Source organism: Diuraphis noxia, unplaced genomic scaffold, assembly GCF_037042655.1.
Source record: "Diuraphis noxia isolate RWA-SAM2 unplaced genomic scaffold, SU_Dnox_SAM2 contig0001, whole genome shotgun sequence".
NCBI lineage: Eukaryota > Metazoa > Arthropoda > Insecta > Hemiptera > Aphididae > Diuraphis > Diuraphis noxia.
This window is the reverse complement of record NW_028301711.1, coordinates 39358338-39373659: the sequence shown is the minus strand read 5'-3', so window position 1 is coordinate 39373659 and position 15322 is coordinate 39358338. Positions and strand designations below refer to the sequence as shown.

Genomic DNA, 15322 nt, shown 5'->3' with positions numbered 1-15322 from the left:
TTTACTTTTACTGTTGCAAATTGACACAAATGATTCTTTCGTTAGTTAGAATACAAAATATTTAAAATACATTTCATGAACAAACGTGCTTAAGATTTGTAAAGTTTCAGAATCTACATTTAAAACCAATAAAGGGAAAGTATCAAAGCAAGGAAATAATATAATTCAATATCTAATAATAAAATCTTCAGCTCATCTCTAAATTAATTCATTGTTCACTGCCATATCAAATCACATTTTAAATCAATCACCAATAAGTAACCATTTACTACAAATTGTAAATTTAATTTTGAAAATATATCTTACAATAAAATTACATCACTTTAATAAAACCAATAGTCAACCACAAATTAGAATTAGTTCATTTTTAACAAAACAAATTCATTTAGAAATCAAAAATATATTATAAATTGTAATAAACTATAATATTTACGTAATTTATGTTTAATGTTGTATATTAAAATCTAACAACTATTGTTATTCATTGTTAATAATGGACTTCTTATTAATTATTATAACTATTAATTTATTTTTAATTTTGATTTTGCGATATCAATATAACACTAATTTGCTGTACCCATATATTCACTTTAAACAAATTCCCAAAGTTATATTATAATTAATAATTATATATCATTCATTACTTCAATTCTTCATATTTATTATAATAATATTATTATGTACCAAAAATTAATATTTAAATATTTATGCCAACGGTCTAATATGTTATATTTTAAAAAAAGGTACAGTTTTTTTCTATGTTCAGTGTATTTTTTGTTCCATGTGAGGTGTAGTTATAGTCTGTCTCGCCAGATGTTGATATTTCAAAATGTACATGCAGGTATAGGGAACGCGCAGTCCATATATTTATATGTCAAATTGTCAATGGTAATAACCTAACTCTTAACGTTTCGACGAATATCCTAATCATGATACTTTAAGTGGCTAGGTATTGTAATCAGTAATCATTGTGGATTGATATAATAAAAGAACAGTATGTTCAACTTATAAAATATAATCGTAAACAATAATAATAATAATAATATGATTCCGGTCTTTAAATTTGTACAGGAAAATAAATACGAAATTTACAGATAGCAGTTAGAACAAATAAAAACATCTACCCATAAATATGGCTGCATCCGAGTTGGGTTCCAAATTTAAAATTGCCACACTAGTTGGGTCCCGAATTATGTTAGGTAATACACTACCTAGTTGGGTCCCGGATTTTTGTAGGTACTATACTAGTTGAGTCCTGGATTTTTATAGGTACTACACTAGTTCGGTCCAAAATTATTTTTGCTACAACATTAGTTCATGAATATTCTTTGGTAAGTTCTACACTATATTAACATTTTCCTTCCCATTTTAACAGACTTAGGACTGTCTATAATCTATTTCAACTTCACAAAATCACTTTTGTGTTGGTAAAAATATTAAAAATGTTAAAAACCGAGTATAAAAATACATATTATATATTACATAATATATAATAAAAAATATAGTCATATAGGTGTAAGTGAAAAAATATTAAAAATGTTAAAATAATCATATAATATAAATACAAATAAAATAATATTTTTTGAAAAATCACATGTGTGTTGGTAAAAATGTATACGACATTAATTTTACAAAATAAAATTGATTGATTATTCCTGCATTTTTTTTTATTATATATTATATTACATATTTTAATATTTAAAAAAAAACTGTAAAAATTTTTTTTAACCATACCTGTGGTCTAAATAGATCATAGACAGTCTGTTAAAATGGGAATGAAAATGTTAGTATGATGTAGTACTTACCAAACAATATCCAGGAACTAGTGGAATACTTAAAATAATTCGGGACCCAACTAGTATAGTACCTATAATAATCCGGGATCCAACTAGTATAGTAGCTTTAAAAATATGGGACCCAACTAGTATAATACCTGCAATTAGCCCCTAGTACTCGGGACCCAACTCGGATGCGCCGATAAATATTCAACTTGAAAATTAAATTGTGGATGGTTGATCTAGTTCATATTTTGTAAAGTTGACTAACGTGAATCAGTTTGCTTAGATAAGTTTGCAAACAGTGAAACGTACACATAACAAATTGACAACTATATTATTTTATCACTGTTTAATTGTCAGGTATCATAATTTGTCGTCTGTACACTATAGTATCAAATAAAATATATCACATGTACGACCGGTACTATGACGTAAAAACTGTGACATAACCTGTTCAGATTTTTATACATATATATTTTGTTTTCATGAATATCTTTAAATATGTTATTTATCATCATGCGTTGTTTTTTTTTATTATTCGCCGCAGAGGAAATGCGGAAAAGGACGTTTACAAAGAAATGAAAAGAGCCAAACAGCCACCGTACGTGCAAGGCCCTTCCGGGGGTGGCAAAACCAGGAGTGGAGGTGTGCTCATCGAGAACGGTTCAAATAACGAGTACGGGCAGGTGGAAATCGAACGGCTGGTAAACCGTCACCAGAGAGGCAATCGCGAACATACCGAAAAGCAACAAGCTGAAGCAGCTGTCCATCAGCATTTCGAGGAGAGCCTGAAACTTGCTCAGCAACAAAGGGTAAGAGTTTTCATTGTTTTCAATTAATTATTCTTTTGTTTTTTTTTGTATTCATAATTACAGTTTATATTCTTATACTTTGCAACATTATATTAATCTGAATATTGTTTTTTAAAACCAATGAATATGGTACCTAGCTTCAATTATGATACGAAAACCGAAATATTTTCCATTATTTCACTATTATTTATTTTATTTCAAACTTAGTTGAATTACAAAAGCATAAAAAATATTAGTTGATATTATTCATCTACTTCTCACTATATAGTATCTTAATCTCTACCACCCTAATTGTGCAAATACATTTATGAGAGATATAATAATATTTATCATCGACAAGTGTCTTTCAAAGGGTACCTACTACAAATTTTAAATATTGGGTCACTAATATGAAAATTTAAAAAATATGTAGGTGTACCCAGATAGCAAAAACATATTATAATAATGTTTCTATAAAATTACAAATATAATGAATAATATTATTTGATCATCTTTATCTCAATATAAATAGAAAAAAAAATGTTTTTGTAATTTAAGTATTATTATTTCGCCAAGTATGCATTATTTTAATAACAATATAATAAATATAATATTGTAATAAAATGGTAATTATTTTTTCAAATTGTATATAATATATTATATAAAAAGTAGTTATTTAAAATTTTTTTTTATCATACATTTTTAATTATTTATATTTAAATAGGCCCTATATAATGGAAATCCTATAATTCAACACAGATAGACAATATGATAAAACTAGTTTAAGTAGGTAATCTCAATAATTATGGTAGCATAGGACAAAAAAAAAGTGACATTAACTTTTTTAGAGGCCTGAAATCAAACTTACTAATTAGTAACCTAACTTAAGTTTTCTGATGAGTTCCTAAAGATACATATATATTTGATTTTTGAGGTTCATTCATCATATTTGATGTATAGTCAATATTAACTTCTTCTGATGTTACTCTAAACGGCGATGAAGAAGTATAAACTATAGACTGTTTAACATTTAAATCTACAAAAAATCAATATTAATTGTTAAATAGTATATTATCTAATATTTAAAGGACTGTCTAAATTAATTATTACCAGTTACTGTAAAATGCTGTTCATCGGAATTATCATATTGTGTGTTTACTTTTTTTGATATCTGAGCCCTGAGGTGTGTTGTAGTGAAAGCACTAAATAAAAAAAAAAAATGAATAGTATGATTTTAATAACATAATATACAGAGTGTCCCGCGACGATTTACCCATTACGATATCTAACGAAATAATAGAGATGTCAAAATTCTGGTTTTGTAATAAGATTCACAGGGATAAGAACTACAATTATTTCATTTTTAAATTTATTTTAATGTTTGGGTAAAAAATTTAAAAATTCAAGAGAATTCAAATTATTTGAATTTCTATAAGTTTTATTGTTACGCCTTTTTATATTTAGTGAATGACTGGGGTTGAGATCATCTGTAGTGCCATCTAAAACATATGCATATATACAAATACAACCTTGAAAACTTAATAGTTAATACTGATATTTCTAAAGTTAAAAAAAATTATTTTTATTCTTAATTCTAAATTGCTAGTTGATTAAAATGTATAAGTCTATATAATAGTAGGCGGCCCCTACTAGGCGCCTATACAATATATAACAAATAGTTTTCTCTTGCATGTCTTTGCTAATGATACATTTTTCAAACTTTGAGTTTCAAAATTATTATCATCATAATCTGAAATAGTAAATGTATTGGTGTCTCAAGTATAATGCACATAGAAATAAACTTAAATTGGTTTACCTTTTTTTACGCTAGAAGTCTCCATATCATGTGATGAGTGCATTGGAGGGTCAGTGACTGTTGTTTTTTTTCTCTAATGCAAACTTCTTCAGTTGTTTATGAGTCTTAAGTATGTTCAACAATCTTTAATTTATCTCTAGCTACTTGTAAAGAATATCAAATGTTTAAAATAAATATAGACTCTAAGACCTTATGAAAAATATTAATAGTTCAATATTTTGTATTTAATTTAAATATGTAAATTAATTTTTCAAAAAGTTATTGATAAATTAAAAATATAAAAATGTACCAATGTACCAATGCTTTTTTTTATAACTCTGGAAGCATAGTAATTAAAATCAAAAATATTTGGAATGGTTCTTCTTTCAATATTGGATTTTACGTTTTTTTTTTGGCCAGGCTCACTGTTTATTCTTTAGCCAATGGGCTGGCACAACTTCAATTGTATGTTCATTAATAAACTCAACGATTGACCACATAATACTAAATAAATATTATATACATATATACCTAGTTAAAAATGTATATAACAAATTGATATTTAATATTTTTTTAGTTAAAATTACAACTAATAATATAGGTAAGTAGGTCAAGACATTTAAACTTGTTGCCATTGACTCAAATTTTTTGTAAATAAGTATCTTAATCAAATACAACTTTTAGAGTATATTATTAAAAATTAAAAAATATACTTGAATAATATTGCTAAAAATGAAAATAATATATGTTGGTACCAATTAAATTATAGATAATCAATAATTTTAAATAAATATAAAGGAATTTTTTTTTATAACAGTACAATATAAAACCAAGTGTTTACAATTAAAATACTAAAATTGTCCCTAATTAATTCCTGTTTAAAAATATTTTTATACAATTTTTTTTTAAACCTATAGCAAGTAAATAGATTGAATTATAGCTTACAATGTATTATTTACAAAACTAAATAGAGTAAAGTAATGGGAATGCAAAAAGTGCATCATTACAAGGCATTATAATTTTTGTTTTAGCCTCACTTATATCCCAGTGATTTAAATTCTTGATAAATGTTTTACTTTATATATTTTCAATAGTGATGAATTTATTGGTTGTAATAGAAATCTTCTTTTTTCTTGAACTGTCGTCTAATTAAAATTACATTTCTCGAAAATTTAGAAAACGAAATATTTACTAGGTAATTTAACAATTTCAATTTTTTTTTGTAGAAAACTAAGAATTTGCATCAATTTTTCTTTTAACTTTACAATTATCCAATATAAAACTGCTATACTGAGACTCAGTACTTATACTATTTAATAAAGGTCCCTTATTAGGTGATCCTAATAATGAGCCATGAGAAAGTAGTTCTTTTTCATTATTAGTGGTATAATTTAAATCAGCCCCTTCATTGTACCTCATTATAACCTGATCTAAAGGTTTGTGTGGCCTTCTGAGCATACTCTTAAATGTCTGCATGTAATTCTCGAAAGGGAATGTGCTTCAGTTATCCAATGATCAATAATTGTTTTAATCTTCAGTTAAATGGAGTAAACCATGTACATTATATGACGTTAAATATTGACCATAAATTTGTTCAAATGTTTTTACAAAATAATTTAACATTTCCCATGCATAATCAACAAATGAACTGTAATGTGGGCTTAAAATTGTTATTGGTTAAAAAAATTTGAAATTGTTATGAAAAAATTTGCCAGTTAAAAATAAAGATGCACTTATTTTTTCGTTTAAACGAAATTCCATATCATCGGTCCATAATTGTTAAAAAACTCCGTGTACAATCATAAGATACACCCTGTACCTATATAAATATATTATTATAGGTATTATATAGGTCCCTAGTAGAATTATATTAATATTATAAAGCTTAAAGTAATGTCTACCTAACTATTAATAATAATTATACCTAATATACGTAACTTATATATTACTGATTTGAATGTTGAATCATATACGTACGTTACACCCTGCCCCCCCCCCCAATTTGATTTTTGCAATTTTTTTTTGCGCCAGAGTAATTAGTGCTCAATTCCTCACAATTCCTGCCACAAACCCCGGAATTCCTGCTCTAACGGTTTTCCGGAAAGTAGAATTTTCTCCGGGTTGAACTGGGGTAATGTTACTCCAGCCCCACCCACCTTCTAAACTTAACTTTTTGCAATTTTCTTTGCGCCAGTAATTAGTACTCAAGTCCTGTGAATTCCTGACCCGGTTTTTATAATTCCTGCTCTAACGGTTTTCCCGGAAAGTCAAATTTTCGATATTGTAAATCAGTTTAAATTTTATAATTATAAATTTTAAATTTGTTTATATTAATTAAATTAATTTTTTTTTTATATAATGCCAAATACTAATAAAACAGTAATATTATAAAAATAAATAACAGTAAAAATTAAATTTGAAATACCTATACTTAAAGATTTGTTACCTAATTCCTAATTATGATTGGTTTTTTGCACGATTTCGCAAATTTCAACACTTTAGAAGCAAGTTTTCAGGTTACAGCTGGACATAAATCTGGTCTTAACTCAATTTAAATGTAAAATTTTCAGTAGAATTACAAAAATTCGAAAATCATTTTAAGCTAGAAATTCATAAAAAAATTATTTTTAAATCTAAGATTTGAAAATTTAATACAAGATTCCATACAAGTTTATCAATCTTTATCATAAAAAAAAACGTCTACTGGAAATTCAAATTAATTTTTTATGAGCATTCGAAATTTAAATTTTTACAACATTGAATTTTCACTGGATTTCACATTTAGCGATTATCTTATTTTGGTGTAACTCTAAAACAAATAACCGCAGATACTTGAAGTTTTCACTTAATTTTTATATAGGCATTTTCTATATTTGATACAATTTTCAAAATATTTAGATTTCTTTTGAACTATTTACTGACATTTTAATTTTTAAACTTTTTAAGTTTTTTTTTTCTATAAATATCGATAAAAATTTATTTGTTTAGTAGAAAAGCTTGAAAATTTAATACAAGGCTCCTAACATATTTTTACAATAGCAGTTGAAAAATAAAAGAAATGCATAAATACAATTTTTTACAAGCATTAAAATTTTGATTTTGACAACATACGTCAAAATCACAAAAATTTACAAATTATTTTAAACTAGAAATTCATAAAAAATTCTTCTTTTTAAATCTAAGATTTGAAATTTTTTAATAATCTATTATATGTATATATCCTAGACAGATAAACCATCTCCGCTCAGAATCGTTTTTTGTATAAAATGATATGATATCATTGGATTCAAATTTGGGCGGTGGTAAACTCTCCCGATTTTTAAAAATAGTTAACTTTCCCGATGGTAAACTATCCAGGGTTAATATTATATTTACCTGAAGTAAATGTGTAAACTCTCTCGGGTCAAAATTATGTTTACCTAAAGTAAGTGTGTAAGCTCTCCCGGGTTAACTTTATAGTTACCTGTAAGAAGTATGTAAACTCTTCCGAGTTGTTTTAAATGTTAGAAAAAAATAGATTCCCTAACTTTTTTAAAATCTGGTTGTTCTCATTATCAAATACAATAATTTTAACATTTTTACGTATATTTTGTATTTGTAACTTATGTCATGATTATTATTATTATTATTGACTATTTTTTAAAGAAACTTATATGTATATAAGATTTTTTGAAATTTTATTTTTTATTGTATTTTGACTATAATATTATAGCTCATAGCAGCTAAAGGCATTAAATTGTTATTATATATGATTGACTGCCATTGACTATTTTTAAACGCAACTTAAATGTAAATTAAATTTATTTTATGATTTTTACTAGACCCGGGAGAGTTGACATATTTCCATCAGGTAGTACAGGAATAGACCCGGGAGAGTTTACATATTTTCGTTAGGTAGTACAGGAATAAACCCGGGAGAGTTTACACGTTTCCGTCAGGTAGTACTGGAGTAGACCCTTTGTGATTTTTCTCAGTTCAGAATAAGATAAAGAATTTAAAAATTGTTTCAAGTCACCCACAGCTAGATTGGCCTATTACAGTACGCCATAACTACCAATTAATTAAAAATTTTCTTTGATCTAATCACGATGTAGAGAAGCTATAAAAAAATTACATAAAGATACCCATTATGTATCTTCTCTACATAGTGGATCTAATATATATATATATTTCTAAGATAATTGCAATGTTTAATTATTATTTATTCTTTATTGTAGTTAATAACATAAATACATTTTTATGTAATAAAAATAAGACGTTATGCCACCACTCAAATTTAAGTTTTATTATTTTTATTTCACGAAACATGATTTATCTTTTGCCACATATTTTAGAAAAAATTATTTTAATATTCTGGTCATTTAAAATACGATCCCTATATTCTGGGACTTAAATTTTAGTCCATATTATTATTATTAAATATTATGAAAATTATATTACCTATAATAACAGTATTACGATATTTTTTAAATAATAATATTAAATCCGTACATATAAAAATATTAAAATAGTAATATTATTAAATAACCGAATATTTAAAAATCATTTAAGTTCTGAACATAAATTAATGTGCTCTATTGTATTTCTGTACGTTTATTCATACATACTAAATAGAATAGGTTCCCTTGTTTTTTGTTAAATTTCTAAAAATCAGAACTTACTGTTATTGAAGTTATTGACGTTAATTATCGTATAAAGTTGTACGCTAACTACTATAGGCATATTATAAAAATACTCATCTGATTTACATTTCTTTGAGATGTCATTGGGGATCAATCCCCATTTTCCCTACACCATCTCATAAATATGGTACTACATTATACATTTATTGGTCTTAATATTCATAATAGTTCAATAACTTACTATATTTACTTAAATTTAATATTGAAATATTTTTTGTCAAAAAAAAGTGTTGTTGAAATTTATACAGTTATTTTATAAAGTTTCAACGAATCGTATTATTAAATACAAAAAGTACCATTTGTGTCAGATTTCCAAATGTTAAAAGTTTGATTATCTTATATTATATTATATTTGAAACACCTTTCATTTACATAATAAATACAGAACAAATCATTGTAAAACAAATATAATATAAAAATATAAATCGTAATAAGCTTTTTATTGATGAAACTTGGGTAGTAGTTTTATTTTAAAAATTTCTTCATTCTTAATCTGAAGTATAAAACTCATGAAACTTAATGTTGCAATTACTTTTAAGCATAATATACATTTAATAGGAAACTATAGATTCATTTCAAACACAAGTTTTAAAGTTAATAATATATTAAACAATTATAAAGATTTATTTAAAAAAATGCATATCCCATCAACTATTTATCATAAAAAAACATTCTGACTAAATTACACAGCTCAAAAAATACAAAAGTTTACACTAGACATTTCATTTAATGATGTGCTCATTGTATTTTATTTATGTTAGATAATTTGTTTATCTTTACAAGAGAACGTATAAAACCAGATTGTCTTAAAAAAAATATAATATAATATCTTTTTATCTTTATCAAATAATATAATAATGTCATATTGAGTATGTAATTAATTAATAATACCTTAATAATATGGTGCATTTTTATTATTGGCGATAAATATCTTGGGTCGCAAAAATATATCACAAAATCTTACTGCATATCACTATATATATATAATTATATATACAGTGAAACCTCTATAATACCGGGGGGGGGGGGGGTAAATTCTTGAAAATAACCCAGATAAATTTATAATTACATATTTATAATCAATGATGTTTCTATATTTCTATTATTTTAATGCAAATATTAATTGTACATATTATTATTTAAAATTATATGAAAAATTTAGTTATCTAAACTTGTTTAGACGTTTATTAATACCTAGTAATTTCGTGTATCAAGACATTTTCGAATTAAACTGCGTTGGAGACAATACGTTTATGAATACATTCGTATGTAATGGAATCACAAACACTACTAAATATGAGTAGGAAGTAGTAATGTAGGATACTTCACAGAACACAAACTATAAAAAATGTTTTAATGGACGCGATAATAGACAGATAAGATTAACTTAAAACTATGATAGATACATTGATATTTTTTATTTATTTATTAAGTCATTCTATGATTATTCTATATTGTAGAATTGTCAAAATAAAAATGAAATTACCATAAAAGTGTTTGTTATTTAGAGTTTCCGATGTTTAGGGGTGGAGGTGTCCGATATTAAGAGGTGTCCGTTAAGGGAGGTAACTGTGTATATGTTATGTAATATTTATATGTACGTAAATATTATTATAAAATATAATAACAAAAATATTTGGTATGTTTAAGGTAAATGCATCATATTTGGACAGACATTCATAACAAATATCATCCAATCAATTCTATAATTTGTATAAATTCAATATTGTTAACATGTATGTTAGGATTTTTGAATTCAGATTTTATCATCTTACCCTATTTAAATCAATCAAATAAATTTATTAAACAAATATGAATTCAATTTGAAGTTTGAACCCAATCATGCTACCCCATCGTATTTCAAAATATATAAATTATGCATGAACGCACTTTCTAATTCAGTATAACGTTATTTAAATATTGTTTTTATTAGAGAACCAATTGGATATCAAATTTGCCTTCCCCACCGAAAAATGTGTACCCAAGTCAAGGAACTAAGACTCAAGATACATCTAAGCAAATGCATCCATCTCTCAGTGGGGCAAATCAAACCGCCAATCATCGAGGAGTCGACGATTGGAAAGAAAAGAAAAATAAATATGCACCTCCCAGATCAACACCGGTTGATTCATCGTCTTCTAGACCTTCAACCGTGAGTATAAAATAAAATAACTTACATAAACGAATAATCAAAAATTACTTTTTTAGTTGAACTTTAATTTATATTATTAAATTAAATTTATTATCAATCATATAATGTTAAAGTTACAAAACTAATATAAAAACTTGGTGTGTTATAATTAAAATATTTTAATTTAAAAAATAATTTTGAGAAAATCAATTAGTCTTAGTGTAAGCGATTTTTCAGATTTCTAATATTCTCAAAAGTTAATTACCATTTCCGTAGAAACTTAGAAACAAATTACAATATACATTAATCGGAATACTGTGAATTTTAAATACATAATATTTATATATATTTATGAATTATAACATAAAATTATGACTTACTAATAATTTGAGATTAAAGTATTAAATCTTGTATAGCCAAGAAAATTTTCATCACAAAAATATAAAAATTAATACTATGTTCACGTTTTTATCAGCTTTTGAATACAATTTTTTTTTTTTAATTTTTATCGATATACTATGATATGTTAGTACTGTGATGTCTATTTTTATACAAAAAAAAAAACATAATACACTTTGTATTTTGTATATTTCCATAAATACTAAATGTAAATTTAAAAAAACACGTGCACATTTTATTTTTGGAAATTCGTAGACTTAAATTATTAAACTATTTTTTTTATTTGTATGTTCTAGCAACAAGCTCATTATAGAAATCGGACCGTTCCTATATCGAATTTTGATCATGAAAATGCATTAATAAATACTAACGATGGTGGAAACTATAATAATATGATCTCGTATGCTCCTTACATGAATACAAATCATGTGTACGCACCTCCTTCTAACTCATCAGTGATAGTCAGAAATGAGTCTTCGTACAAAAACTCATCGATGCCTGTGCCAGAAGCTTATTCGTATAATGGTACTCCTACTATTCTCACAGTTCCCGCTGTAAAATTAGGTTATAATAAGGAATCAAAACAAGCCAAACCAATGCATTACTCTAGGACATCATCATCTTCGGTCAATACTAGTCAATCAAAAGGTCACACTTCTTCTCCGGAACCACATCATCCTGGGCCTCTGTTAAATACGCATGGTCGTTATGCCTTATATCCACCTCTAACTGATAACTCTCAAAGGGATTTAGATATGCCCCCGCCCGCACATTTGAATGCAATTATATCTAGTGCCCTTCCGAAATTTGTTCCTGTTGCGGTGCCAGTCGATGATCTCCAAACAGAAGCATTAGATCTAGTTATGATATGTAATAAAGCTACACCTGAAACTGATGTTCCTTTATATTTAAATTCTAACTATAAACATACCAAACCAGATCCTCAAGATACCAGGAACACACATGACGTAAATGTTTATGTTAAATCAAAAAAACATAATTATTTAGAAATGTTGCCCAATAACGAAAATATGAGCTCCCCACTGATCACATTAAGCAATTCGACTACCACTTCGGCGATCATAACGACGGCACTCTCGTCGTCCAATTCGATAATGGTGCCGTCTACTAGTTTAGCAAGTAATTCATCAAGCAAAATAATAACTAATTTGATGGCTGTCCCAACTTCTATTCCAGCTACTATCTCATTGATTGATCCAAATACTATCCCAACTTCTATTTCATCTACTATTTTGACGAATAATTTGACAATTATTCCAACTTCCATTTCAAAAACGCCGTTTGCAACATCAACGGAGATTCCAATAGTTACTCCTGCATCAATCCCAGAAATAATTTCGACAACCGCATCATCAACTAATGTTACAACAGAAGGTTTGGTAACAACCTCTTCAAATGTTCCAGTGACCAACTCGACTTCTTATGATTCTTCTCCATCTACACCTCCCCCGGTGCTAATGCCTGCGACTTATACAGAAATGTCTAGTGGAATAAAAACTCACCATCACAAGTTAAAGAAAGCATGGTTACAACGTCATGTATGGGCTGAGGACTTGAAAGAAGCAGGCGTTAATATCGACCAAAATGCATCACATTCTTTCTCCCAAATGGATGATACTCCTCCAGTTTTACAGTGTGAAATTACCAAAAAAAGAAAAAGTTCCAAAAGTTCATTAGACGATAATATTGAGGAAACATCACCTCAAGAAATGTTGCCATGTAGTTCGCACTCAGAGCCATCGACATCATCAGGTAGTGGGACCAAAAAGTATAAAAAAAGAAAGGTTTCTAATCCCACGATACCTCCGGAAAATAAAAGCACAACAGATAATTCTAAGGCTTTAGAAATAGAAAAGAAAGTTCTGCCCATTAAGATTCCTAAAAAAAGAGGAAGAAAACCCAAAGTTGTTGTAAGTATACCTTTGAAAAAAGGAAAAAATAATGATGGTGAAGTGCGGTTTTTTCAATCGGGCCCATGTTTAAATGCTGGGCCAAAGATACATAAATGTCGGGAATGTCGTATATTCTTAAACAATAAGAAAAATGATAAAATGACTCAAGATGAAATTGATAACATATTTTGTCGGTTCTACGCGTTTCGTCGGTTGTTCACAAACAAATCTGGACAACTAATGAATGCAGGATTTCCTGATCCTTTCTTGGATATTACTGAAGTAAGTTTTTGCCTATTGTTTTTAAAATTCAAAAAATTTATCTTTTATTAAATATTTATTTTAGGAGGATGCAAATCTTTGGTTACCTAACCCGAAATGTCCACCAAGTTCATTAAATGTTGAAGTTGCAAAAAAAGTATTAATTGAGGCTGGTCGTCAATTTTGCTATTTAGTGAAAGAAGAAAATAAAGCTCTTACACTGTCACCATATTTCCAAGGTAATTAATTTACGTGATTAAAGTGAATTTAAATATTAATTTTATTTGTATTGCAGGCAAACCTATTGCATGGAAAAAAGCAGCTAACGGCGTGAGGGAAATGTGTGATGTTTGTCTTACAACTATTTTTAACTACCACTGGGCTTGCGCAAAATGTGGTTTTGGAGTTTGCATCGATTGTGTAAAGGTGTATATTTATGTAAATTTTAAATAATCGTTAAACTTAAATGTATCAGTTTTTTATAGTTATTTTATAATTTTCTTTTTAAAAATGTTTACAAAGCACACAATTAAAAAATAATTAAATTACCATACCAATGCATTTATTTAAAATGTATAAAATATTTTTTTAAGAAATTATCCAATATTATTTTAATGTTTCTTAATATGTGTCTCAAATAAATCATACTAAACTATCCTGTGCATTTCGTTGCCTGTCAGAAATACCAACCTTTATTCACAATTTGTGTTCAATTCGTAATTTAATACCCAGTGTAGTGATGTTCAAAACTTTCTGTGACAAATTTCCATAAATTTACTCCATTTTAATTTCCATTAAGTAAAAAATTTTAACACAACGTCTTTTGTCGAAAATTGCTCAAATATCACTGCTGCGCGACGGACCAATTATGTTATTTAAATACAAATCAAATGCACACTTACGTAAAAAAAAAGTAAGAATGAAATCACGAATCAATTTTAAATTAATTTTCTGGACAGCACTGATGTATATTAAAATTAGATTTTTCTGCTCAGAGGCCACCATTCTTAAAACCCATTATTTCCCCTTTAGATGTTAAATAAAATATTATATTTGCACATTTATTTTCGATTTTAAATATTTTCTACAAATAATGTTTCAGCTATAAAACTAACACAAATATATTATGATTGTTGTGCAGGCACGTCTAAACGGCTGGTCAGAGTTGCCAAACGCCGCGACCATGACTAAAAAGGACCTGCGAGAGAAGGACAAATTCACGTGGATGACTTGTAACAGCAAACATAATCACGACGTTGAGCGGCTCATGCTTACACAAATCGTAGCCAGTGACTCGATGGACGTTGTATTCTCTGATTTACACAAAATCAGTACTTTATGGAACCTTCCAATTGAATGTGGTTGTCCAGGACATCCTTTCCCTGAAGTACAGGTAAATATTTATTTCGATTTAAAATTTTGAATAACGGTGATTTTTTTGGTAATAAGTGTTTTTATTCAAATTTGAAACTATGTCTTTATTTAAACAAAATATTTTTCTTTTACCATCAAAATTTTATTTTGTAGTCTTCTTACCAAATTTAATAAATCTTAAAAAATCTTAAATATTTC

At 27.0% G+C, this 15322-nt stretch overlaps 1 protein-coding gene across 3 annotated transcripts in view; it reads left to right on the top strand.

Moving 5' to 3' along the window:
- LOC107171901 (uncharacterized) overlaps positions 1–15322 on the top strand; it is a 75337-nt gene that overhangs the window by 52127 nt on the left and 7888 nt on the right. For all 3 annotated transcript variants that reach the window (XM_015522263.2, XM_015522193.2, XM_015522323.2), the window contains 6 exons: positions 2326–2590; positions 10980–11198; positions 11873–13771; positions 13836–13989; positions 14046–14176; positions 14892–15143. In XM_015522263.2, the coding sequence (XP_015377749.2) occupies positions 2326–2590; positions 10980–11198; positions 11873–13771; positions 13836–13989; positions 14046–14176; positions 14892–15143 (2920 nt within the window). The remainder of the gene's footprint in view (positions 1–2325; positions 2591–10979; positions 11199–11872; positions 13772–13835; positions 13990–14045; positions 14177–14891; positions 15144–15322) is intronic.